At 31.3% G+C, this 25,582-nt stretch overlaps 7 protein-coding genes across 21 annotated transcripts; 4 read left to right on the top strand and 3 right to left on the bottom strand.

Moving 5' to 3' along the window:
• Positions 1-550: 550 nt before the first annotated feature.
• On the bottom strand, positions 551-3,842 carry LOC118447196 (cdc42 homolog). The gene is made up of 5 exons (XM_035878815.2): positions 3,467-3,842; positions 2,839-3,038; positions 2,635-2,744; positions 2,359-2,556; positions 551-2,273 (listed from the first exon to the last, which is right to left on the bottom strand). Exons 2-5 carry the CDS (start codon positions 3,014-3,016, stop codon positions 2,184-2,186), a joined length of 576 nt encoding a protein of 191 aa, XP_035734708.1. The 5' UTR covers positions 3,017-3,038; positions 3,467-3,842; the 3' UTR covers positions 551-2,183.
• A 46-nt stretch (positions 3,843-3,888) lies between these two features.
• Positions 3,889-9,057, top strand: LOC118447195 (cyclin-dependent kinase 2-interacting protein-like). Of its 5 annotated transcripts, none has more exons than XM_085656301.1 (5): positions 3,889-3,966; positions 4,299-4,525; positions 4,668-4,776; positions 4,844-5,064; positions 8,584-8,723. In XM_085656301.1, exons 1-4 carry the CDS (start codon positions 3,960-3,962, stop codon positions 5,038-5,040), a joined length of 540 nt encoding a protein of 179 aa, XP_085512427.1. In that variant the 5' UTR covers positions 3,889-3,959; the 3' UTR covers positions 5,041-5,064; positions 8,584-8,723. The 5 variants fall into 5 exon arrangements, with proteins under 5 accessions (XP_085512427.1, XP_035734702.1, XP_035734703.1 ...); XM_035878809.2 differs by lacking the exon at positions 8,584-8,723 and adding an exon at positions 8,915-9,057 and having other exon boundaries at positions 3,905-4,114; XM_035878810.2 differs by having other exon boundaries at positions 3,905-4,114.
• On the bottom strand, positions 6,192-11,455 carry LOC118447189 (uncharacterized). Its single transcript, XM_035878790.2, has 4 exons — positions 9,415-11,455; positions 9,153-9,251; positions 8,889-9,051; positions 6,192-8,726 (listed from the first exon to the last, which is right to left on the bottom strand). Exons 1-4 carry the CDS (start codon positions 11,301-11,303, stop codon positions 6,807-6,809), a joined length of 4,071 nt encoding a protein of 1,356 aa, XP_035734683.1. The 5' UTR covers positions 11,304-11,455; the 3' UTR covers positions 6,192-6,806.
• A 76-nt stretch (positions 11,456-11,531) lies between these two features.
• RpS27A (ribosomal protein S27A) lies at positions 11,532-14,090 on the top strand. The gene is made up of 4 exons (XM_035878816.1): positions 11,532-11,661; positions 13,342-13,462; positions 13,568-13,785; positions 13,888-14,090. The coding sequence occupies exons 2-4, from the start codon at positions 13,360-13,362 to the stop codon at positions 14,035-14,037; spliced, it is 471 nt and encodes a 156-aa protein (XP_035734709.1). The 5' UTR covers positions 11,532-11,661; positions 13,342-13,359; the 3' UTR covers positions 14,038-14,090.
• Ip259 (NSA2 ribosome biogenesis factor-like IP259) lies at positions 11,578-13,158 on the top strand. Of its 4 annotated transcripts, none has more exons than XM_035878805.2 (3): positions 11,578-11,661; positions 12,083-12,126; positions 12,258-13,158. In XM_035878805.2, the coding sequence occupies exon 3, from the start codon at positions 12,277-12,279 to the stop codon at positions 13,054-13,056; it is 780 nt and encodes a 259-aa protein (XP_035734698.2). In that variant the 5' UTR covers positions 11,578-11,661; positions 12,083-12,126; positions 12,258-12,276; the 3' UTR covers positions 13,057-13,158. The 4 variants fall into 4 exon arrangements, with proteins under 4 accessions (XP_035734698.2, XP_035734699.2, XP_035734700.2 ...); XM_035878807.2 differs by lacking the exon at positions 11,578-11,661 and adding an exon at positions 11,809-11,977; XM_085656300.1 differs by lacking the exon at positions 11,578-11,661 and adding an exon at positions 11,809-12,006.
• A 99-nt stretch (positions 14,091-14,189) lies between the features above and the next one.
• LOC118447190 (protein Aster-B) lies at positions 14,190-21,017 on the bottom strand. Of its 7 annotated transcripts, none has more exons than XM_035878794.2 (14): positions 20,886-21,017; positions 19,543-19,825; positions 19,254-19,449; positions 18,052-18,332; positions 17,409-17,561; positions 17,160-17,331; positions 16,910-17,068; positions 16,600-16,721; positions 16,282-16,474; positions 15,959-16,192; positions 15,682-15,835; positions 15,310-15,430; positions 15,027-15,202; positions 14,190-14,921 (listed from the first exon to the last, which is right to left on the bottom strand). In XM_035878794.2, coding segments are annotated over exons 1-13 (2,202 nt in total). In that variant the 5' UTR covers positions 20,888-21,017; the 3' UTR covers positions 14,190-14,921; positions 15,027-15,070. The 7 variants fall into 7 exon arrangements, with proteins under 7 accessions (XP_035734687.1, XP_035734684.1, XP_035734689.1 ...); XM_035878791.2 differs by lacking the exon at positions 20,886-21,017 and adding an exon at positions 20,504-20,576; XM_035878796.2 differs by lacking the exon at positions 20,886-21,017 and adding an exon at positions 20,238-20,574.
• Ythdf (YTH domain-containing family protein) lies at positions 20,670-25,429 on the top strand. Of its 2 annotated transcripts, XM_035878800.2 has the most exons (5): positions 20,670-20,814; positions 21,476-21,563; positions 21,664-21,691; positions 22,758-24,586; positions 24,666-25,429. In XM_035878800.2, exons 2-5 carry the CDS (start codon positions 21,528-21,530, stop codon positions 24,711-24,713), a joined length of 1,941 nt encoding a protein of 646 aa, XP_035734693.2. In that variant the 5' UTR covers positions 20,670-20,814; positions 21,476-21,527; the 3' UTR covers positions 24,714-25,429. The 2 variants fall into 2 exon arrangements, with proteins under 2 accessions (XP_035734693.2, XP_035734692.2); XM_035878799.2 differs by lacking the exon at positions 20,670-20,814 and having other exon boundaries at positions 21,160-21,563.
• The last annotated feature ends 153 nt before the right edge of the window (positions 25,430-25,582 follow it).

Raw genomic sequence — 25,582 nt, 5'->3', positions numbered from 1 at the left:
AAAGCATTAAATTAGGAAAGGAGAGAAAGAGAGGGGGAGGGGGAGAGAGAGAGAGAAAGGAATAGACGCATAGGGGAGTTCGAAGCTGATAGTAGATTTAATTGTAATGACCCGAGATATACTGAACGTGATCCGTACGATAAAAAAGGAATAAATCCTCGTAGGATTCCCACGTGAATCGTGACCGTAAACGAACGCTTTTACGGTCCACAGTCGATACGTCGCTCCATCATAGATATATCTACCTATGGCTTCCGGGGTAATCCTGAAGGACCTACCGAGCGAGAAAGAATAATAGACTATCATGATAAAATACAGAGACTACGATACCTGTCTTCTAAACTAACTCGCAAAATCTCTAATCTCTCGATGAACGTTCTCTATCTTCGTAACGTTCTAACAAATGTTCTTCGATGAAGACTCATTTTAGTATGGCCGCGGCATCTTCTGCTCCTGTAATTTATATTTAAAACGTATCTACAAAATTATTCACCTAGAGATCTTATTTAAATATTCACCGTATATTTGTACCCTTTGATTGCGGGATAGTAAACAGAAGTACGTGTTACATGGTATAAATATATTTATGCGAATAGTTTTTTTTTCCTTTTCTTTTTTCTTTTAATACGAATGTGTCTACATATTCCGACACAGTACAGTGCTAATAAATGCAATTATCTCCAACTGGATTCATAGTGTAAAAGTCATTAAAAGATTTCTCATGTAATACTTGTTTTAAGAATTAGTAACTTAACGTGTGTCTATCGTGACTTACCGCACGATTTTAATATGATAGCTGATAGTCCTTCGAATAGGAGTAATAACGTACCATGTCCTTCAACGATAACCGATCGTATGTATCTCCGTCTTTTTAATTACGACGCAGTACGACGATGTAAAGTACGCAGTACATAAAATCGAAAAACGATGGAAAAAGATGAATGGTTTATAGTAAAAACTATACACAGTTCGCTAATATCTTAGACATGTGCACAGTTCATACATCTGATTGATAAAATATCATTAATCTTATAAGATAAGAGTACTGTAAATTTTCTGTCGTCGCTTATTTATATGATAACACATAACGATAATCTGCAATATATTAAAAAATAGGTTCGCATCGCTCAAATGTAATTTAAATTGTCCAAGAGTTGGAGAAGTTTGGCGACCAAACTTAGCTGCCATACGCGAATCGTCTAGAACAATTTTCTGATGTTATCGTTTGCTTGTATATTGTTTCTTTAATACGTCAGATACGGCAGATATATATTTTAATAACGTACTTATATGCAAGAGAATCGGAGCGTCTCTTAGCGTTTCCTTTCTTCTTCCGATGCCCATGTGCGCAAGGCCGAATCGACTCGTTCTTTAAACTTTTTGACGTTCGTCCGAAGAGATCGTCGATGCTATGATTCGCTACGATTCCCTCATACTATGCCAACAGATATCTTACAGACTCTTTATAAAACTTTAAATACCGGCGTTCATCTTTAAAAAATAAACCATTGAGTTTGAAAATATTGTCAAACGAATAATAACATGATGGATTTTATAATAAGTTTTTTAAATTCTGACTCTGTGTAATACCTTGCACTTTTTACCAATACATCAACTTGATAGCACCAATCGTAAGATAAAACAAGGATTGGCATATCTATATTAGTTAATGATTTTTATCAAACTTTTTCTCAAAAGTCGAGGATGTTAAAGGTGCAGGTATATATATATATAATTTTTTTTTTATTTTTTTTTTTTTTTTTTTTTTTTTTTCCCAAAATAAAAAGCAAAAAAGAGAAGAAAATATGTTCTTTGTGCTATGCATCTCAACAAGGATTATCCGATCTTGTCGATTAATTGTTAATTTTATTTGAAGAAGAAAAAAAGAGAGAAAAAAAGAAACAAAAAGAAAAAAAAAATAAGGCCAAGACATAAGATTATTTTATGGAATGTATACACAGATGAAAATAGTCAAATGTAGGAAACGCATAGGCAAACCGCAGTTGTCGCGCTCATATAAGCGGCTTCTAATACGCCCCTCCAATGAATACTCCTTTCTACGTCGTAGAGACGTTAGATTTCCTCCTATCGTTAATCTACTACAGAGGAGATAATCACCTGATACATTTTAATGTTGTTACTTCATAGTCAGGGACACTGTATTGCAAAATCAGTAAAATGCTTTACAAAAGCATACACCTTCTTTTCTTCACCGGTTCTGGAGGCTCCAATGCTGCCAATATAGCTTCGTCGAATACATTTTTTAAACCTTTCTAAAATAAACATTTAAAGAGATCGGTACGTGCAACGTGGAAAATTCATACAACATAAATTCGACTTATTTGCAAATAGATATACCTGTGTCAGAGCGCTACATTCTACGTATTTCACAGCTTTTAGCTCTTTCGCAAGTTTCTCTCCTTGTTCCGCTGAAATAGGTTTCTGCTTATTTTTTGCAAGCTTCTCTATAGTAGCAACATCATCTCGTAAATCAATCTGAGTACCAACTAGGAGAAACGGAGTCCTTTGACAATGATGAGTTATTTCTGGAACCCACTGTAACAATTGTTTCAATTCAATGTCCTAAACGTTATACGTTGTTTAAAATGCGAATATACATTTTGTAATAGTCACCTTTTCTTTAACATTTTCAAATGACGACGGTGAAACAACTGAGAAACAGACCAGAAATACGTCTGTTTGCGGATAACTTAAAGGTCTAAGTCTATCGTAATCCTCCTGGCCTGTGATATAATTTTAATTCAACGTATATTTAAACCGTCCAAATAATGTTGCTTATAACGTTTACTAACTAATAAAATCATTCGTTGTCCTTACCAGCGGTATCAAATAATCCTAACGTATATGGATCACCGCCTATCATTACCGTTACAGCATAGTTGTCGAAAACAGTAGGCACATATTCTGAAGGAAATTTATTTGTCGTATATGAAATCAAAAGACAAGTCTTTCCCACAGCTCCATCTCCGACCACAACACACTTTATTGTCTGCATCTTACTCTCTGCTCTCTATTTCCTAAAACATTGTCGTATAAACCTTTTGTTATGAAGATTCTGGCAAATGCTGTTTTTCGAATGCTTATATACTTTATAAGAAATAATAAACTTATTAAAAAATATTAACGTTACACCAATCTAAATATTACATAGCGAGCGCAATAATATCGTTGCAAAAGTCATTGCTCTATGATTATTGAGTAAAATCTAACGAAACTATTGAAAATGCTAAAATCCACCAACGAGTGGATCTTAACCTAAACTCAACATACATATGTATGTGTCGTGTCAAAGTAACGAAGATTTTCTAAAGAATTTTCACGAATTCAAACACAATACGAATAGTGCGAAATATACGAATCGTTGTCGTAATTAAACTAGCAAAAATATACAAATTATAAACGCAACTTAAAATGTGTTGATAAAAATGTACAATGAATGACTTACCTAGTATTATACTATCGCCATTAAAGATTAAGACCACAAGCTTCGAATATACGTCAAGAAAACTAAAAGATGTGTGCATTTAACGCAACAGATCTTTTTTTTTTCTTTTAATTCTTCCCACTTATCATAACAGTCTCAACACTTGTAACTTTTACGGGTTCACTGCCTCAAAAGTAAAATTTATTACAGGCTTGAAAACTCCCAATTTTCCTTTCGACTATACGCCCGCGTGATATTTGAAATTTTTCAAATCTTATCTACGCGATTTATACAAAATTATTAGTTACGTCCGAATATATTACTTTTCTTCAATTGCCAAAGCGGCCCAAAGTATTTTTTACAATTTTTATCTTTGAACGATAGAAATGCTTCGTTAACAAGTAACGTTATAAACGAACATAACCAAAATAACATTTTAAATTCAATAGATGGCAACACTGTTGTTAAACTACTGTAACTAGAACTGCTAAAAGAGAAAGATGATTAAAACGTAATGGAATGTAATTGAACCTTTTTTTATATTGCTCGAGTGTGTTATAATGCCTTTTTAAAGCATTATTAGTTTTCTATTACATGACATAATGGATATATCAATAGGAATAAATGATAAACGCGCGATAAAAGTGACAGTACCACCTCTTAATTCTAGTAATTTGATCCCTATATATATATATATATATATATATATATATATATATATATATATATATATATATATATAATTATTTACAAATTAATCTCGTCTATAACTTATTATCATTTATAATTTACTGTATTGTAGACAAATATTCATTCGTATGATTTAATCTAAAACCGATACCATTATTCACAGCGGAGTCACCATTTTCAAAATCGTTAAAAGGAAAAAATTTAACTGGAACTCTTCGTCATTTACGAGATTTAGCAGCTGATGTTCATGGGATTGTTCAGCAGTGGAATGATAATACTCTTGAAGGAATTAATATTTTAAAATCTATAATACAAGAAAAGTCCAATAAAAATTATACCATTCGATTACAAGATTACTGTGACAGCTTAGAGGAAATTTGTCATACCTTGGTATATTGTGTTTAATTATTTGTAGAATATATGTATATATATATATAATGTTATTATGTATTATATATATATATAATGTGTTTATGTGTGTGTGTATCTATATATATGGTATTAATTATCATATATGTTTTATATGTTATAGAGTAATCTAGTAAAGACTTTGGAACAAATAGCACATCAGATAAATGTTCTAATAATATTGGATAAAACTGCAATAAAGTTATTTACAACTTGGCCGATATCAGCGTTTGGTATAACTATAACTTCTAGATATTTTCTTATAGTATACAATATTTATCAGCATTAAATATCTTGTAGGACGTACAGTGGAAGTAATATATACTACTTATAATAACGAAATGCAAATAAAATACAAAGTTCTTGAAAATATTGCTCATTGTCACACAGAGCCACAAAAGATGTTATATCTTTCTGCATGGTTACATCAACCGTTGTTACCTAAAAACGTAACAATATTATTAGAAGCAATGCTCACAGAAACTGGACATAGATAACTATAAATAATATATACATGACTAGTAAGTATGCTATATTTTTACTGCACGATATTAAATTTCCATTAATTTTTCAATTTGAAATAGGGATTATACATATAATAACAATAGACAAGAAAAAAAGATGTTCCTTTATTTTCTCTTTTTTTCCTTTTTATATAGATATATTCGCATAACTTTTATAACACAATTAAGAACATATTACTTATATAAATAACTGATACCTGAGATCATGACAAATCGATATAAGTAAAATTATAAATTAATGGATATGTTACTAACCTTTGCTAATGCACTTAAACAAAGTGAATCTATCTTAACAAAGTGACTTCACATCCTTATTTTGAAAGTTTGGAAATAAAATTATTTTTATTCTCAAATATAGTCAAAAAAATATTGATTCATTTTTTCAAAGAATATTTAAATCAAATATGGTTTCAAAAATAACTTTTAAAATATTGATGTAACGACGAAACACTTTATATATAATATATATATATATATATATATATATATATATATATATATATACACATATACAATATAATATATATATGTAAATATATATATAAGAGGAAGAAGTATGAATCTTACGCATAAATATTTAAGCATTTTTCTATATCATAGCATTAGTTAGAATCACACATAATTACATATACATCTCATGACTTATTGTAAATATTTTGCTTCATATCTAAAAAAAATTTTAAATACATATTTACAGATAAATACATAGAGAATTATTTTACGCAGTAATAGGAAAAGAGGATAAAATCTCCTTTGCTTGAAAATGTCCACATTGTCTTCTATATTTTTTAATGTAATTTATTAAAAATTGCTTATCATATTATCATTATTATATTTAGATATTTATATATTTTTAATTGAAAAATAAAACTATTATTTGTGATGAAAGAATTATTGGTGAAATATATAACTTCCTCATTAGATATATACAATTTAGTTAAATGCATTAGAAAATTACATGTATTTAACAATACGTATGACCATTTTATAACTGCAAAAATTTATAATAAAGAATAATATGAAAAGATAATATTAAGATTAATGCAAAAAGATCAAACAACACAAAAATATTAAAATAATTAATATTATATTAAAATAAAAATTAAATTTTAACACAAGTCCAATTATATATGAAAATCTTATTGCTTGCACGAAAATGAAATGTTCATCTTAATTAATTTATTCTCCTGTTCTTTTTTCTTTTCGTTGAAGAAATTTTTCTTCACTAATATTGCTAAAATAGTAGTTGAACTATTATTGACAAAATTCAAAGCTATTAGACAGTCATCAATTTTAAAACTTTTGTCTAATAGCAACATTTTGTATACATTTTATAATCCAAAAGATAACTTTTGGATGTGTATTTTTTTAATGTACAGGAAAATATTTTTTTTCTTTTTTTTTTTTCTTTTTTCCTTTTTTCTTCTTTTTTTTTCTTTATAACTATGTATATCTAAGTATTATATTTACATATACATTAAACTGAATGATATTGTACATTTTTACAATTGCCTATAGCAAAAGAAACATACGAATGATCTAAAAAAATGTTATGTTCTATTTTGAACTAATGCAAATTCATACATAAAGTTTATAGAAAAGAAACGTGTAGCAATCATCAAAAATACATTCGTTTCATATACAAATTCAAATAATTGTACTGTATGTCTAATATTACTATACACTGTACAAATAACTTTATTTAGTATAATACCATCATTCACGCGATGGTCTAAAAATCAACTTCTAGCATTTCTATTAAATTCTTCGCTCAATGCTTCAAAATCAAGATCTGTATCTAAATTTGTATTATTTGGTATGATATTACCCTCTAAAATATTATCAGGCATAATATTTTTTAATCGTTCCGATACTAACTCATCGACCAAGTTTGTTTGATCTACCAAGTGTAATTGTTCAACTAACTTTTCGTCAATTAAAAGATTTTTGTCTATCACACTACTACTATTTAAAATATCTAAATGCGTAATATGATCGTATTGAGCTACTTTTGACATATCCAAATTTTCTGTACTATCAAATATATTAGTATCACAATTATTAGAAATAATTGGTACTGTATCTTGTAACACGGATATACTGTCTGAAGCTTTACAAATTGAAGCTGCAGGTAATATTTTACATGGACTTGTATCTAATGTAGAACTTTGGACTTTACCACAATTTAAATTTGAGGTACTCATAGGTACTATTTTAGAAACCAATTTTTGAAAACCTTTAGCAAAGCTCTGAGAGCCATCTTCTATATTATTCAAGTCACTTTGAATTTTATCCAAACTTTGAATACTTTGCTTTTCGTACGACCCCAAAGTGCCATTTTCAAGCTTCACCAAATCTTGCTCCACAGGTCCTAATTTTATAAAGGCTTTATCTATATGTTCCAATTTCGATTGATCGTAATTACTTTCTACTTTGGCAAAAATTTCACAATTACTGGATGGTCCTAAATTATCGGTTAATTTAGTAAAATTATCTTTATGAGATTCTGAAGTTTGGAATTTTGGAACTTTAGTTGTATTAATATCGATTTTTTGAAATCCTGGATTCTCCGAAATTTGATTTTGAATTTCAGGACTTGAAATTAAAAGTTTAGAAACATTATTAGCCTTATTGCTATCAACATTATTGATAGAAGTAGGATTTCTTCTCATTAATGTTAAGGCCGATAATACTTCTGGACACGTCGGGTTTGATGCCGAATCAGTTCTCCTTTCACTAAGAAAATCTGATATACTAAGATCTGAACTCTCTGAAAATCCACTAGACATCCTTTCTTCATTGTTTTCTTTACATTCTTCAGAATTGACTGTTTTTCGTAGCTTAACTGGTGGTTCCTCGTTTATGTAAATGTTCGAAGTTTCTTCGTCGTAACTCTTTAATGCGTCATTATTGATTTTATATAATCCAGGATTAACACCCAAGGCATCACAAAGCAATTCTTCGTTAATATCTACTAAATCTTTGTCCGATCCTTTATCAGTATTTGCTAAAGATAACATTTCGCCAACTTTCTCTCTTATTTTATCCATCAATTGTTTTACCTCTTGTAAAAAATTTCTAACATTGTTTTCAGATTTTAAAACTAGTAACTCATATAGAGATTGTGCATTAAGTACCGGCTTTGCGGCTATTTTTATTATTTCAGTATCTTCACATACCGAAATTGCTTCTCTTAGCTTAACTTTACGCCGTTCTGATTTAGCTTCAGGTGTAACATAAGCCCATGGCCCCCTTTTTTTCCCCTTACGTTTTAAGGGATCTTGATTAACATTTTGTTTAAGTTCAGGATCAGGTGTAGGCGGTGGTAGTTGTTCAGGACTACCATGATCAGGATGCATTTCAAAATGCCTTGCCATACGTGTTCTTCCCAGATATATTTTGTTACATGTAGGACATCTGAAATGATCTGATATTTTTCTCTTTGGTACTTCCAATCCTGTTAAAAGTTCTTTAGGTGACTCCTCATCTTCAATTTTGTCATTGTTTGTATTATAGTCACTGTAGCCGCCATCCGAATCATCCAAGTCTGGTTGTAAAAAATCTGAATGGTGTAAATGTTTGTAATCTCGTACCATATGTCTCGGTGGTCTTGAAAGTCTACCAGAACGTGTTCTGGCTATAACTTTTTTTCTATCATCCTGTAATGAGTTCGAATAAAGAAAAGGTATAATCATTTTTATAGCTTATACATATTTTATTCTTTCAAAAAAAAAAAAAAAAAAAAAAAAAAAAAAAAAAAAAAAAAAAAAAAAAAAAAAAGGAAAGAAAAAAAGAAAAAAAGAAAAAAGAAAAAAAGAAACCTTTAATTCTACTTGTTCTTCCTCAGGAACCGTTGCTGTTTTCGATGGGATCAGAGAGGGCCTAATAGTATTCTTTTTTGGTCGGCCTCGTTTACCACCACGATTTTTTATTAAGGTTCCAGGATTTTTCAATCTTAAATCTAATTCTTCTGGAAACACTACCCTGTATAAAAATGCACAAGTTTTAATTAATTTGTAAAAACATTTAAATAGTTTTTTTCTCGCTGCTCACTACTACTACTTATCCTTATTGATATAACTGACCTATAGACGATTCTCTCATTAGACATATTTGTTTCTTGGCTGCGTTGTTGCAATACATGAGCGATTTGTTTCAACTGAGTTGGTGAAAGCCGTTGTATGCTAAAATAAAATGTAAAAATAAAGAAATATAGATATTTTCTAAACGAACTTTTAAATATATGTGCGTGCACGCGTACACATGTAATTAGAACAATTATATGACTAACATGTACATATCTTATACCTTCAATCCTTTAAGATAAGATTAATTTTTTAACAATACCTGTGAAAATGATGACCTTGTTGTACTATTTGTATAGGATTTTCACTGGATCCCAATGGTTTAGATGTATCTGCTGTTTCTGAGACAACTGTTGTAGATCTTGTTGTAGGTATCCCTTTAGATTTTTTATTTATCTTAAGACATGCTCCATTTATGGATGAATTAATCTTTTGCTTAAAAATACCATTTTGAACAGATTTTGTTTTGTCCGATGAACCATTCTGTTGTAGAACTGGTGTCGTTTGTGACAAATTTGGTATGTTGGTAGTCAAATTACTAGTATTTAATGTAACAGTTTGATTTTGTTTAGTATAATTATGAAAAGCCACTTTAGTCTGTGGTTTCAAGATAGATATAGGTGTTGATGAGGTTTGTGTTGGTTTTAATATAGAAGTTGAATTAGTCATCGTTGTTTTGGAATCTTGCGTTTTAACGATCGATGCAGTTCTAAAAATAACTGGAGAATTTGTCTGCGTTATAATTTTTGTCATTGGCGTTACTAAACTCTTTTTCCCTATTACAGATGATGATGACGCCTTAATTATTTGTGTAGGAACTTGAACTGGCTTAAGTTCTGTAGACATCGCTGGACTTATATTTGTATTATTAATAAGTTGAGCAGTTTTTGGTACTGTTTTAGTTATAGTAGTAGCACTCTTTAACATAGGCGTTAGAAGCTGAGATATATTACTTTTTTGTAACGATGATTGCGTAGTTTTTATCGCAGGTGATATTCTTATTTGTGAAGTAGCTATATTTTGTGGTAATACAGGTGTGCTATTTACCACAGTATTGCCGATCTGAGGAGTGTTTGTATGATTTCCAATTTCGCAGCTTCCTGTTATAATGTGAGATGTATTTAATAACTGTGCCGATACATTATTTGTGTTCAAAAGTTGAGCCGTAATAGGGGTTGCTTTTATTATTTGCGGTGATAATGTATTGATCACCGCCGCTTTTGAAAGTAACACAGAATTAGAACTTGAATTCATGTTAATCGATTGCATTCCATTGATGGAATTTAAATTAGTATTTGTAAGTTTATTAATGTTTTGTATTAATTTAACATTTTTGGCTGGCTTTAATATGGTTTGCGCAGGTTTTATAATGAATTGCGAAGACGGCAAAAGTATCGGTAACTTTTGCAGAATTTGTGCTTGAGAATTGGATACGTTATTCATCGGTTGATTTTGTGCTAAGTTATCTTCTACCATATAGTGCGAATTATCTTCAGATTTAATCTGCCTAATATCCGTCATTATTGTATGTACCTTTGGTTGTTCTAAAACTATTCTCTGTGCATTGGAATTAATCTGAATAGAATTGTTTTTTACTTCCAATGTTTGCGCCTGGGAATTAATGGTTTGATTTTGTAAGCAAATGTTTCCTAAGGTCAAACTATTTGCAACAGTTTCATTTTGCAATTTTTCATTAGGAGAATCTTCCTGCATTTGCCATTCTGAATAGTCCATACACTCGGACTTAACTATATCACTAATGCCATCATCATTTTGAACTTGAGCCGTTTCGAAATTGAAATCTTCATCCGTAAAAGTATCCCGTGGAGATACCGAGCTTACATCTTCTGTTTTACAATTATCATTTGCCGTAATTTTTGTTGTATTCGGGATAACGCTACCACGATTTTGTTGATATATAACCTCTTCGTTGGAGTTTATCTCAAAAGTTAAACCTAATGCAGCTGCCTGTTCCGAAGTGAGATGAATTGTTTGAGAATCATTTTCATCGTTTTGTAAAAACGCAACGAAATCACTTTCATTATCATCGTCGTCAACAACTTGTTGGAATGCTTGTTGTAAAAGATCGGATGTACTAGTCGAAGAGGCAGCATCGTTTGTAAACACGTTTGAATTAGAAATCTGTGCCATTTCTTACTTCTTCAGAATTTCTTCGTTCGCGTAAGATAAATTACACTTAATAAATTAATAGCATCATATTTCGAGGAATATTACAAAATTTTTCAGACAAAAATTTATACAAAACTCACATTTAATTCTCGTCAGCAAGGAATGAAAATGTTATGCCGAGTATATGGTGTAACTACATAATACACCTGATGGGAAGAGGCAGAACTAACGGAAGTAATTGTTATAGATGGCGCCGATAGATGGTGCGATTAATGTACAGCCAATATTTTTAACACTCGTTTCACCTTCTTATATAATTACTATGTTTCTTTAATCTAGAATTCTGCTTCCTTTCCAAGATCGGATAGCACAGCCGAAGGTATGTTCTAATTCCTTTTTCATTTATTTATATTATTTTGCGGTTAAAATTAATATATTCGATCGATCGGTATCTCGATCGTTTCTTCTCTTGTCACCGTAAACAATTATTTTAAACACAGGTATTTCGATTAATGTCAAAGTACCGTTTTACTTATAACTTGCATTGGCACATGGCGTGCGCGCGCGTATATGATGCTGGCACGATGTGGCACAAAATTAAGTTTTCCGTCAAATTGCAATATCGATGCTTACGTTAATTAATACGCGTTGCATATTTTCGCATCAACGAAATATCGGATATAACATATATAACAGTAATAAATAAACATCATTAAGTCTAAGTGTATTCATTCTATTGACTTAATTAATTTTTTTCTAAATCCTATATTTGAGTGATAAATAATTATAAAATATTTTAGTTTACAGTGAGATTGTTCGTCGTAAGTGTAAATTAGTTTGTAAGGTAAGTCGATAATACATTTGTCTTTATAATATATTGTTTACGATACATGAACTGTATGAACTCAATATTAACACAACAGTTCCGTTACTTAGAATGTAATTTTTTATTTATTTTTGTTTTCTCCCTTTTAGAAATTTAAAACGATCGAAAATGCCACAGAACGAATATATCGACAAACACCGAAAGTTATATGGACGACGTTTGGATTATGAAGAGAGAAAAAGAAAACGAGAAGCAAGGGAGCCTCATAAACGGGCAGAACGTGCACGTACATTGCGTGGTATTAAGGCTAAGATCTTCAATAAAGAGCGTCGCAATGAAAAAATTCAAATGAAGAAAAAGATCAAGGCTCATGAAGAGAAAGGAGTAAAGCAAACATCAGAGAATCCTTCAGACGGAGCTATACCGGTATATCTTCTTGACAGGGATGTCACTAAAAGAGCAAAAGTATTGTCTAATATGATTAAGCAAAAACGAAAGGAAAAGGTTGGAAAATGGGATGTACCGATACCTAAAGTTAAAGCTCAATCAGAATCTGAAGTTTTCAAAGTAATGAGAAGTGGAAAGTCTAAACGAAAATCTTGGAAAAGAATGGTTACTAAAGTTACATTTGTTGGTGAAAACTTTACAAGGAAGCCACCCAAGTTTGAAAGATTTATTAGACCGATGGCGTTACGTTTTAAAAAAGCACACGTTACGCATCCAGAATTAAAAGCAACTTTTTATCTACCAATCATAGACGTTAAAAAAAACCCAAGCTCTCCTATGTATACAAATTTAGGTGTAATAACTAAAGGTACTATTATTGAAGTAAATATCTCGGAATTAGGTCTTGTAACCCAATCTGGTAAAGTTGTATGGGGCAAATACGCACAAGTCACAAACAATCCAGAAAATGATGGTTGTATCAATGCCATATTACTTGTTTAATCCAATTTGTAATTTGCTATTGTTACTTATTAATTTATCTTCCTCCTTTGTATCTTTTCCTTATGTAAAAGAATGATTGTAATAAAGATATCTTGTAAAATATCTGTCTGTCTATCTATATGACTGTCTTCTACACGATTTTCCTTTCACTAATATACATAAGACTTAGAATTATTTTATGAAACAAATTCAAACAATAACTTTTGTATGTTTATTTACTCTTCTCTTTTTTCCTTCCTTATGTGGTACATGATAAAAAATTAATTTCAATTGGTATTGTTGCAGTTATAGGAAGATATCGTCATGCAGATTTTTGTAAAAACGCTTACAGGGAAGACCATCACCCTTGAGGTAGAAGGTTCTGATACCATTGAAAATGTCAAGGCTAAAATTCAAGATAAAGAGGGTAAATATATTGATCGATTTATTAAATCTTTGAAAAAAAAAAAAAAAAAGTATTTTTTGAAAGAATACAAGATTATATATAAAAATATTTTTGTATTTTTCTTAGGAATTCCACCCGACCAACAACGATTGATTTTTGCTGGCAAACAATTAGAGGATGGCAGAACTTTATCAGATTACAATATTCAGAAAGAATCTACTTTGCATTTGGTTTTGCGTTTACGAGGTGGAGCAAAGAAACGTAAGAAGAAGAATTACTCAACGCCTAAGAAAATTAAGCACAAGAAGAAGAAGGTCAAGCTTGCCGTATTAAAATTTTACAAGGTATTAAAGTTTATATATATTTTTTTTTTTTTTTTTTTTTTTTTTTTTTTTATTAATCCGTATTATAGCAGCATATTTATCATATGTATCAATATTTCTTAGGTCGATGAAAATGGAAAGATCCATCGGCTAAGACGTGAATGTCCTATGGAACAATGTGGCGCTGGTGTTTTCATGGCAGCCATGGAAGACCGTCATTATTGTGGTAAATGTGGATACACTCTTGTATTTAATAAACCAGAAGATAAATAAATTAAAAATATGTATGCAATTTATTTGATTAAAGAGTCTTCTTAAATACTTGACGAATATTAAGTTTTAATTCAACAAACAAATTCGTAACTTTGTATGTAGGTGTGTTAAGGCTGTTCATTATTACTCCTGGTTGTATGCCTGGTTTACGCTATAGGCATAATTCTTAACCGATTTTGATGAACGAGGTCTCATGTTAAAGACGAAAGTTTCATTCTTTTTCGAATCTTTAAAGAAAACAACGTGTCTTGAAAAAGATGTTTTTTCCAGAATAATGTATACATAAAAAATAAGGCTTTTTCAAAAATTCGGAAAATATTCTCGCTTAAACCTTCATCTTTAAAATGAGATTTGATTCATTAAAATCGTTGAAGAATAATTACGTCTGTACTTATTGTCGGTATAAACCATTATAAAATCAGGGATGCGCTTTGGTACTATTATACAGAATTTTACATAATAACATAATCAGAGAATGATTTGATGAATTATTTTTAATTAATCAACTATGCCGCCCTAACCAGTAAATCAAAGTCATATTGAAATAATAATCCATTTGTTATGCATTACGCTAGATATATCTATTTTATCACATTTATAACAGAATTGATTTTTTTTTCTTTTTTTCTTGTGTAAAGCAAATTTGTGTAAAGTATTATAGATACATATTAACACTATATGTATTATACATATATATAATAACACTAAGAAAAACATTAATTCCAAATATAAATGGTAAATGTTTAAATATTTATCACTAAATTATTCCATATATTCTGCTGGAGAATTTTTAAATATAATCACAGTGTATCGGTAAGTTCTTTCCCCTTTCTTCAACTATACACAAGATCACTGATGGAATCAACATTAATGAGAAAACGAACCTGAAATTGAAAAATATATTGTAAATATATACGTGTAGATGTGTAACACATAAGTAACATTTGTAAAATCATATATTCATGGATGTAAAGTTTTGTTATCAATACCTTGAACTAACAGAGGAGTCTAACATTATTCCGATAAATTGGATTTATAATTCAGATTTACTTTGTTGTTCTGTGCGGGTATTCATATTCTTTAAAGTTGGTTTTAACACTGAAAACATCTTTTCTGTTGCAGTAGGATGAATGCTCATTTGCAATTCCGTTAAAGATTCTTCAGTCTTCAAAACAAAATAACAATATTTTTATCAATAAATCAATAATCTAAGGAATATTATCTTGAAAAAAAAAAAAAAAGTATAATATTCAATGAAAGTGTATGACTTACTTGTCTAAGTAATTGTGCAGCAGTGTGTAAAACTCGTTGCCATTTTCGTACCTCTACATTATGCAAACTTTCTTGTTGCTGTAACAAATTTATCCAATCTTCTTCAGTCTTTGGGGTGTTCCTATAGATACGAAAAATATTTCAAATAAAAGACATTCTTCGCAATACTGTCGAAACTGATCTTGAATTTTAAAAGGAAATTATAATCTGACAAAGCATTTATTAAAAATTCATCAAGATCATCTATCAAGGTATATAAGTGTTATATTAATAAAAGGTATGCACTGTGTATCAAACTTACTATCAGCTAATACAATACAAGCTTAGATATATATATTTAAGGATTCACAAAGTACCTCAATTTTTACGTACTTAAGAACATGTAAATCCATTATTGTGTAAGCTGCAGCTTCTTCCAGGCCCCATAATTTGTAATACAATAACCCATTGATTATCATCAGACATAATACAGCTACTAGAAGCATTGAACTAACTATCATGCCTGCATCGCTTCTAGTACTGGCACCTATACAATTAATCAATATAAACAAATGGATATTTTCTTTACATTACATTACATTACATTACATTACATTACTTAGATTACTAATACAAAACACTAGAGAGATACTTGTGTATTTCATAATACCATTATTATTGTGTATATGTGGCAAATCCGTAGGTAAAGATTGATGATTGGGAGACATATTATCTGGCGAGTGATTTTGTAATGCACTTGCTGCGCATGTTGCTCGCCTTCTTCTACGTGTTTTTCTTTTTAATCCTGCACTCCCGATACCTTCTTCACATTCTAGATTCAAAGCTTTTATTATACTACTAAAATAATCATCGAGTCCAGCCCAACAACTTTTTTCTATCATACCTATCACAAGCGGATTTAAAAATTAAACAAAAATATATGTAATATTATAAATATTGATTCTTAAAAAAAAAAAAAAAAAAAAAACTTACTTTTCACGAAAGACCAAACATTCTTCTTATATTTGATTTGTGAAAATATTGTCAGGCTCGTTTCATTGTCCGATACGCTGTTCATACAATAATGAGTTAAAACACTAAAAGAATCTGCATATGGGATACCTGCATTTGTGCATTCTACATCGATGCAATAAAGATGACCAGGTCTGCTGCATGGCAACATAATCTAAATGGAATATGAAATATAGATAGATTTGGCATTATTTGAAGTTCAAGATCGAATTTATACAATCGAAATTTATCGATTGAAAATCTAATTATTTAGTAAAGTAATTTTCTTTTACTTTATACCTGCGTTTCCATAACTTGAGAACTCCTTGGGCCAATTGTTTGAGTTAATGATACTGTCATAGAAATCGTCCTCATTTTTTGACCAGTCTGATCATTTTGTGTCCATGCAGATTGTACCAAATCTAAAGCAATGAAACCAGCATATCTGGGCTTTAATTTAGTATATAGGCAATGTATATTAGATTAATCGGATAGTAATTAAACTTAAAAATTTTCGTCTGATCAATCTAATATTACAAATATATCACAAAATACATAACAATATTTTTATTTTTTTCAATTGTGGAACATAATTTATTGTTTGTATTACCAGTGGTCTTGCGAGCAGTGTGAAAATCCAAAAAGAATTTTGAATTTGTGAACAATAAAGTGAACAACTGGTCTATGTGTATAGGGAAAATAGTTTTATAGAGTTCACGACCTTCGTGCGGAGAAGTACATTTCATACCTCCACGAATGCTCAGTTTTGCTAAAACATTTTTGTTGTTGTTGTTATTGCCAATAAATAAAGAAAATAGAATAAAACATACAGACAATATAAATATAGATATAGCCATTACCGGTATGCTTTTCAGCTTCACTTTCTGTCGTATCGCTTAGATCAGTTGGATCAAGAGTTGGATCTGTTCTAGGTTGAGGTGGAGGTGGAGGTAAAGATACAATTTGCTCTTCTATTTCATTAATTGGTTCTACAATAGGGGAAGTTGAATTTTCCATGCTTGCACCTTCCGCCTACGTTTTTAAAAGACGAGATATAAATATAAATATAATTCATAGAGTTATAAAAAAATTGATATTAAATATATTACTTCAGAAAATGATTCCACGGATAATCGCGTTGAAAATTTCTCTTCGTCTGTAGCTGCTAATGGTGGTACATAATCTTCATCGTCGGACGTTAATCCTAATTCATCCCCATAACTAGTGTGAACAAGTTGCCACATTTCAGCCATACTCATTGGCTAAAGGGAAAAATATAATAAAGAATAATAATTCTAATTAATTTTGTTTTGCTTCTGTTCAAATATAAATCCTTGCATATATTACATCTTATCATTATTAACTTTAATATAAATATAGTTATTTGACATTTATTGTTTGGAGGATTATCACAAAAAATATTGACTTTATGATTCAATGTTAGATATTATTTCAAAATTAACTTAGATAAGATTAAGATAAAACTAATATATCAATCTTTCCTAGTAATCTTTTCTGCTTCTACTACCAAGATAATATAATATAGTAAGGGATTGGTGTTACTTGCATAAGTATTGGGTTGGCAACTAAGTGATTGCCGGATTTCAAATAAGAAGGAAACGACAGAATCCGCGATCACTTAGTTGCCAACCCAATATATAAATATTATTGTAGAACCTACTTTATGAGTAAATACATGTAAACTAAAAGACTTTTTATAGGATTTCTTTTATAATATTAAATTGATCCTACCTGACCAATCAGAGCATTTTGCCAAACACGGAATAACATCAAATATGTCTTATCCCTCGCACCGAACGAAGTCAAGAAAAATTTGTCACTAACAGTGCATATTAAGATGGCATTGGGAATCACAAGCGCAGTTTTTTCTTTGGTAATAGATGTAACGTCTTTCCAACGTAGAGACACCAATGTCTCCCACATGAAAATATTGGCATAAAAGCACACGTAGTTTTGAGAGACATAAAGCCTTCCATGCACTAATATCTCGCGTTGTAGGGCACAGGAATAATCTAAAAATTTCATTTGTATATGTAAAATCAAGCATAGAATTCATAAGGAAAATAAAGAAATCATGTCAAAGGAATAGAACTAATTTATAGCATAGTTTTATGTGCATCCATTTACTATAAACTTGTATATTAACAATTATTAATTGATTTAATTTAAGAGAAATCAATATATTTAATTGTACAGTTAAAAAACAACTAAAAGTGTTATATTAATTAATTGATTGAACATTGGGGACTTTATGTAACAATATCAATAGAGATAATTTGTTCTTCTTGGAACTTCGTATTGAATTTGAAAATTTTTCTTTTTGTGCAATTATGCCACGATACCATATATATAATGCATATACATGGTATCATGAGTACTAACATTTGTCTAATTTAACAAATATAATATTGCAACATAAATCCCCAAGGCATGTTATGGGTATAAGCTATTAACTTTTCTTATAAATTTTAGGATTAAGATCTTACAAAAGTTCATACTTAAAAATATTAATCAGATGCACGTTTATATAATGTATAATTTTTAAATGAAAAGAAATAAAAAAAAAAAAAAAAAAAAAAAAAAAGAAAAAGAAAAAAAAAAAGAAAGAAAGAGAAAACTTTTAATCACATCTATTTCTCTTAAAACATAACGAAATAATGCCATATCTGAACAACAAAAGCAATGTCAGATGAGGTGGCAGGGGATAACTTACTAAGGAGAAAGATGATAGATAGAGATGTATCACAATCTGATTTGTGGATTCAGGATTCTTCTATAAAGGTTCTACAATTGATATAATCTCGCATGAATAACGCTTAAAGCTATAAAAAGTGTAAGAAATATTTTAGAACTTTGCTAACCCTATTGACCTGCTTTTATTGTATCCCTTTTTTATATAAATATATGTTCTTTTGAAAAATTCAATTACTTACCTACAACTAATCTTTCATCATCTGGAACATCTTTAAATATCCGTTTAAAATCTTCGGATCGAGATTTGTACGTTGGATATAACACGTGGTACCATGATTTCTTTTTGTTTCGATCTCCATTCCTGGATTCCTTTTTAGCTTCATGCGTAGAACTCTTACTATAATCGACTGAATCAGACGACTTGTTTATCGCTTCCTAAGTAAAAAATAATAATTAAATGATATTTCTAATGGTATTAGAACAAGCAGCTAAAGGAACTCATAACATTGATATGAAACATAATATTACCTGTGACTGATCGTCTGATTTATTAGCACGAATTGATTCTTTACTCGAGTCAGAATTTAATCTAATATATTCTCGTCTGCAATGAGCTTTAGGACTTGGCCGAGGAGATAAATTAGGACTAGATTTGGGGCTACCACCTCCGCTATTTATTGTTTCTTGAGGTATCTCCGTTGATATTCCATTCCCTACATTTGTTGCACAACTCTGATGTCCCAAATTTGATGAGTTTATACTATTGATTACATCATGACTAGACATTAACAGATTTTCAACTGATTTATTCCTATAAGAAACAGTTTTTTTAAAGTCAAGCTTTATCTCAAAAAAAAAAAAAAATAGAATCGTTTGTGTTGTCAGTGATATAGCTAAGAATGAGATACAGCAAAAAAGAACTCATATCAAATGGAGTTAGTATAATGCATTGAGAAAACTTGCATATGAGAATACATACATGCTTGATACAGGATATTTTTGTATCAATTCCACTTTATGGTGCTTAATATATACACAATAGCATTGTCGAATAATTCAGTTGTAGAATATGCCACCCATTGAAACTCCAGAGTATTGCAAATTAATTACACAAAACAAAGCGTTCGTGTTAAAGTACAGTAGAAATGATTACAAAAAAAGAAAATATAACATATATTTATTTAAAAAACAAAATAATTATTCGACATTTAGAAAAGAATCACCTGCCACCGTAAAAATAGACATATTTCAAAGCAAGCAAGCTGTCACGATCAATGCAAATAAGTTGTCATCGAACAACTTTAAATGATATATGACATTGTTACTAAGAGTATTGAAGAGTTTATAAAGATTTCATAATAAATAATAATGTCTAGAGTTTCAAAAAGAAAAACAAATACTATTTCCGAAATACTATTGCCACTATAAATCACAGTTCTTTTTTTTTCTTATTCGAACGTAGAACCCAAGTTAAATACAAATTCTCAACTGATTAATTCCTTCCGACTGAGCGGCCATACTGATGCTCGCCATCTATCAGCGACATGACTAGCAAGACCTGTATTCAGTGCTACCACTTGTACTTATAAAAATAATTTTACTAATATAAGGCAGCTAATATGGCGCTACCTTGTTACAATCTATATATGTATGTATGTTACATGCATGTGAATTAAAAACGATTGTAGATTTTATTAAGCTCAAATATTAACATCACAATAGATAAGATGAAAGAAACAAAGAATTAACGAAAGAACGACTACGGCCTCGCGATTGGAATTATTGAGATTTATCTAACAGGTAAGAGACGACCAATCACATAAACAAGACTATAACAACAATTGATTAATCAGTCCTTTTCCGTAACTTACATTTCAAGGCTACCATCTTGTCTACTTGTATGGTATTATAAAGTCCAAAGAGAACTGTTCATTTAATAAAAATGAAAAAAACGGATCATATGTATGCATGTGTGTATATATGTGTGTGTGTGTGTGTGTGTGTGTGTGTGTGTATGTGTGTTGTGTATATATATATATGCATATGTACATGTATTTGTATATATAGACGATAAAACAATCAGTTAGATTTCATCTTTAAAAATTCCCTAAAGAGAAAATCGTCAAAAAGGATAAGCGTCAGTGACATTTATTTTTAGACAGTTACTCATTCGGTTAGTACATACGAGAGGTCAGTGCACGTCACGTAGTTAGCATTCAGAGTTAAAAATTTGGTGAAAATTTATCTGATTTTGTGCATAAAAAAGGAGTCTTTCCTGAGACTCTCTCGCGGCAGAACATTGGGGGGCAGTGCGCGGAGGTCTCAGGTTTAGTGAAAATTCGTAATTTACGTGAAACTCTACTTGAACAGTTGAAGAAGTGATCGCGTATACTAGGAAAGTATTCGCGGTGTCCTATGTAATATTCTGGTGTTGCATTTGAAAACTATTCTTTTTTTAAAGCATTGCCGTCGTTTCGACGTCTGTAAAGAGCAGACGGACCGTACGACAGGTTATGTCAGCTGGATTGGCAGGTGCTGTCTCAAATCAGGTCAGTGTGTTGACTTGCTACCACACTGCTACTCTGCACATTCCTTTCACTGAAGCAGCCATTCTAAATTTTCTATATTTTTTCATGCAACGGAATGCAGCGGATGAAAGGGCAAACCAACAATCAAGGTAAGACCTTTTTATTGTTATTGCACTTTTTACGTCGCTCTTTTGACTTTTGCGCGTGTATGTCGAGTTATACTATATCTACCTTTAACGCATGTATGTGTGTGCGCGCGCACGCGAGCGCGACACTGTCGTGTACACGTATAAGGACGTATACCGTATCTATGTATACATACATAATATTTGTATTGTATATGCAACGCATTATGTGTACATTCAAAATCTTACAAATCTGTATATTCATATTGTTTAATTTCTCATTACATAGGACATTAAATTATTTAAAATAGTCATATATTCGGAAAAAAAATATATATATATATAAAAAAATAAGAAAAAAATGGAAAAGGAAATGGTTCTAGAATTTGATATAATCTGCATGTTCTCCGCTTCCTTCAATCTAAGTAGTCCAATAAATAACGTATTAGAGAAAGCTAATAACTAATAAATTGCATGATAAATACGCATATATCTTTGAAAAAGTATATTATTTATACAGATATCTTTCAAGTTTTAATCTTATGTTATAAGTAGATGTTACAATTTGTATTTGTAATTATTTAATATCTGTGTATGTTTATATATTTTAAACTGTGTATTCATTGAGGAGAGTGAAAATAAATCCTTCCTTTTGCTTTATTATTATTTATATTTATCCAATATAATATTATTTAATAAAATATAAGACAGATCATACAGTATGGCATTTCAAATTGTTTACACATTCTTACGTATCAATTTTTCAATATAATTTAAGAACATTATAATTTTATTCACTCAGAAGGCTACTTTTATTATAAATAATTTTGTTACCTTTGATTCAGAAACAAACAATATCATATCTATGCACTCATCTGCACTTGAGAGATAATATAATTGCTTTGATAAGTATATTGATATTTTCTATACTGTATTAATGTTATTTTTAACACATATGTATTCTCAATATCGTAGCTGTCAGTATAAAATATATCGTGGCCTGTATTTAAATTATTAAGAATTATACGGTTCAATAGTAATATTTTGGAGACATTGTTATCAAGTTAATTTATAACAATATGTTCTCTAGTAAGCAATGGTCCCAAAGAACATCAGCAACAGCAACAACAATCAGAACATGCTGCTGGAGAAGATACTGGATTTGATTCATGGAGAGGAAGTAACAATACGCAACATCATTCGAGTTATCCAATTAGTACTGGTGATCCTTACAGTCAATACTATGCGAGCACGTCATTTCCTTATCAAGCGTTTGGTGCTGGGGATGGTACCTGGTCAAATGGGACAGATCCAGTTGCATTTCTCTCTGGATATGGAGGCCAAATAAGTCATGATGCATATGGTATGGATGGAATGTTCTCCGCGAGTGCTGGTGGTGGTTTTAGTACATTTGGTCAACCTGCCTTCAATTATTTCCATGGAAATGGTGATTTTAGTGCTTGGAGCACACCTAGAAAAACTCGCTACGAAGATTATTATCAAGCACCAAGGGGAAATGAGAGTTATCCAACACCAAGTAGCGCTGCTATTAAGACTATTGAACAAAGTGTACAAAGCTTATCGATTGGAAGTGGGGAGGTTCCAAGACAAGATCAACAAACAACATCTAATCAGCAGATAAAATCAGAAGTAAAGGAGCCAAGAAAAGTCACTTGGGCAAGTGTTGCAAGTCAACCTGCTAAACCAGTTCCTCCACTTTCATCGTCTCAAGGAATGAAAAAGAAAGCTGGAATGCCACCACCGCCCATTGTACCAGGAAAACACAATATGGATATAGGAACATGGGGCGAAGGAAAATCATCTGCTCCTCCTCCTCCAACTGCACCACCGCCGCCGCAAGTGCAACCACCAGTTCCGCCACCTCCACCACCCGTGCAAAGACAGAGACCACCTCCTCCGCCTTGCTGGAACAGGCAACCAACAACTCCTCCGCCACTTCCCCAATCACAGATTCATATGCCAACCCAATCGCAACACCCGCAACATTCACAGCACCAACAACATCAACAACACCAACAACATCAGCAACATCAGCAACATCAGCAACACCAGCAACATCAGCATCAGCAGCATCAAACTCAACAGCAGCAGCAGCAACAGCAACAGCAACAGCAACAGCAACAGCAACAGCAACAGCAGCAGCAGCAACAACAGCAGTCACAGCAGTCACAGCAGTCACAGCAACAACAACAGCTTGTGCAAACACAATCTCATCCTGTTTTGGACGAACTCAAAGTGAAAAATGATTATAATCCGGTAGAATTTGATCAGACTGCACCTGGAGCTAGGTTTTTTGTAATTAAATCTTATTCAGAAGATGACATTCATAGATCCATTAAATATGAAATTTGGTGTAGTACGGAACATGGAAACAAAAGACTGGATCAGGCATATAGAGAAGCTAGCCGCGAAGGTGCACCTTTGTATCTTTTTTTTTCTGTTAATGGATCTGGCCACTTCTGTGGAATGGCTCAAATGGTTTCTCCTGTCGATTATCAAAGTAACAGCTCTGTTTGGTCTCAAGACAAATGGAAGGGACAATTTAGAGTTCGTTGGATTTATGTCAAAGATGTCCCTAATGGGGAATTACGACATATTAAATTAGAGAATAATGAGTATAAGCCAGTAACCAATTCGAGGGATGCACAAGAAGTTCCTCATGCGAAAGGTGTAACAGTTCTGCGTATATTGCATACTTATCGTCATTCTACTAGTATTTTTGATGATTTTGGACATTACGAAAGAAGACAAGCAGAAGAAGATCAACGCAAGGCACCCTTGAATTCTATGCAACATCATCATCCTTCTTCCAACCACAGAAATAGAGGACATCCTGGAGATTTGTCACGAGATCATCATCAACACTCTCAACATCATCTTCATCAACATCAACGCAAGGTAAGGATTGATTTTAAACAATGGTCATTCATAAAAGATAAATAATATACTCTTATCTCTTTCTCCCCGTTATTTTTAGGATCGAGATGGTGGCCGTGGTAGAGGCAGAGGAGGTTCTCGTCAGTAGCAATGAATACAGCTGAAAGCTATTATTATTGGCAAGATAAATGAATGTAAAGGAAGAACGCTGCGGCTAATTATCATCTTACTCCATACGTTCGCTTTTCAGGATTTGAAATGGGCCTTGTCTTTCCATCATGGAATTCACTCTCCATTCCGAGGCCACTTTCTTTTATTAAATGATTAATAATACATATGATAATTAGCGTCGCGTTAGCGTAATAAATATTATGTAATAATAAATATTACGAAGAAGAAGATAATTCAGTCTCAAAGGATATTGGGTAAACTTGATGACGGTAATAAGTATCTAGTGTGGTGTTGCGTGTTATTCGTCGAAAGGTGTTTCTTAAACGTACAAATTAATAAAAATGAAAGGAAAAAAACACAGGATATGGAACAGAAGGAAAAAAACTGTAATACATGGACTAATTCTTGTAAAATGCTTAAACTTTTGTTGAAAATGTAAAAAATCTACGCGAGAACAATATTATATCAAGTGTCATTTAAATTAATCAATGTTCTAAACGTCAGTGGACATATAATCTGGTGCCTGCAACTGAGAGGGCTTTCCTTTCTTTGTTAAAGGGATGCAGGAGCTTATTCAATGTTCTGTTTATAATCATTATGCTTGACCATTGAATGATAGCTATAGTTATTATCAACTGATTGTTTTGATTCATCTATTACTCTATTAACCATGGACTGCGAAAATGGTTCGAGATATACAAGGAAAAATAAAGGAGGAAGAGGAGATGGAGGAGGAGGAGGAGGAAGGGGTAACAATATTGTGCAGTTACTTTGTTGTAACTTAAACGATAATATTGATGATTATTATTTTACAATGTGACATGTATTTCACGAAGCAAGATTCTT

This window comes from Vespa mandarinia, chromosome 4 (genome assembly GCF_050613455.1).
Source record: "Vespa mandarinia isolate Hongniang chromosome 4, ASM5061345v1, whole genome shotgun sequence".
NCBI classification, from domain to species: domain Eukaryota; kingdom Metazoa; phylum Arthropoda; class Insecta; order Hymenoptera; family Vespidae; genus Vespa; species Vespa mandarinia.
This window is presented reverse-complemented; position numbering and strand designations above follow the sequence as displayed.

Bases quoted from the DNA above. Each gene is read 5' to 3' on its own strand.
- RpS27A (XM_035878816.1), top strand. From the start codon at position 13,360: ATGCAGATTTTTGTAAAAACGCTTACAGGGAAGACCATCACCCTTGAG. The intron at 13,463-13,567 runs GTAAATATATTG...TATTTTTCTTAG, and splicing joins TAAAATTCAAGATAAAGAGG to GAATTCCACCCGACCAACAA. The intron at 13,786-13,887 runs GTATTAAAGTTT...AATATTTCTTAG, and splicing joins CCGTATTAAAATTTTACAAG to GTCGATGAAAATGGAAAGAT.
- LOC118447196 (XM_035878815.2), bottom strand. From the start codon at position 3,016: ATGCAGACAATAAAGTGTGTTGTGGTCGGAGATGGAGCTGTGGGAAAG. The intron at 2,745-2,838 runs GTAAGGACAACG...ATTATATCACAG, and splicing joins AGGATTATTTGATACCGCTG to GCCAGGAGGATTACGATAGA. The intron at 2,557-2,634 runs GTGACTATTACA...CAATTGTTACAG, and splicing joins TTGAAAATGTTAAAGAAAAG to TGGGTTCCAGAAATAACTCA.
- Ythdf (XM_035878800.2), top strand. From the start codon at position 21,528: ATGTCAGCTGGATTGGCAGGTGCTGTCTCAAATCAG. The intron at 21,564-21,663 runs GTCAGTGTGTTG...AACGGAATGCAG, and splicing joins CAGGTGCTGTCTCAAATCAG to CGGATGAAAGGGCAAACCAA. The intron at 21,692-22,757 runs GTAAGACCTTTT...TATGTTCTCTAG, and splicing joins AGGGCAAACCAACAATCAAG to TAAGCAATGGTCCCAAAGAA.
- Ip259 (XM_035878805.2), top strand. From the start codon at position 12,277: ATGCCACAGAACGAATATATCGACAAACACCGAAAGTTATATGGACGA.
- LOC118447190 (XM_035878791.2), bottom strand. From the start codon at position 20,547: ATGGCGAGCATCAGTATGGCCGCTCAGTCGGAAGGAATTAATCA. The intron at 18,333-19,253 runs GTAAGTAATTGA...TGAAATTTTTAG, and splicing joins TGATGAAAGATTAGTTGTAG to ATTATTCCTGTGCCCTACAA. The intron at 16,475-16,599 runs GTATAAAGTAAA...TATTCCATTTAG, and splicing joins CTCAAGTTATGGAAACGCAG to ATTATGTTGCCATGCAGCAG.
- LOC118447189 (XM_035878790.2), bottom strand. From the start codon at position 11,303: ATGGCACAGATTTCTAATTCAAACGTGTTTACAAACGATGCTGCCTCT. The intron at 9,252-9,414 runs GTATTGTTAAAA...ATTTTATTTTAG, and splicing joins CAAGGTCATCATTTTCACAG to CATACAACGGCTTTCACCAA. The intron at 9,052-9,152 runs GTCAGTTATATC...ATTTTTATACAG, and splicing joins AATGAGAGAATCGTCTATAG to GGTAGTGTTTCCAGAAGAAT.
- LOC118447195 (XM_035878809.2), top strand. From the start codon at position 4,048: ATGGATATATCAATAGGAATAAATGATAAACGCGCGATAAAAGTGACA. The intron at 4,115-4,298 runs GTAATTTGATCC...CATTATTCACAG, and splicing joins AGTACCACCTCTTAATTCTA to CGGAGTCACCATTTTCAAAA. The intron at 4,526-4,667 runs GTATATTGTGTT...TATATGTTATAG, and splicing joins AGGAAATTTGTCATACCTTG to AGTAATCTAGTAAAGACTTT.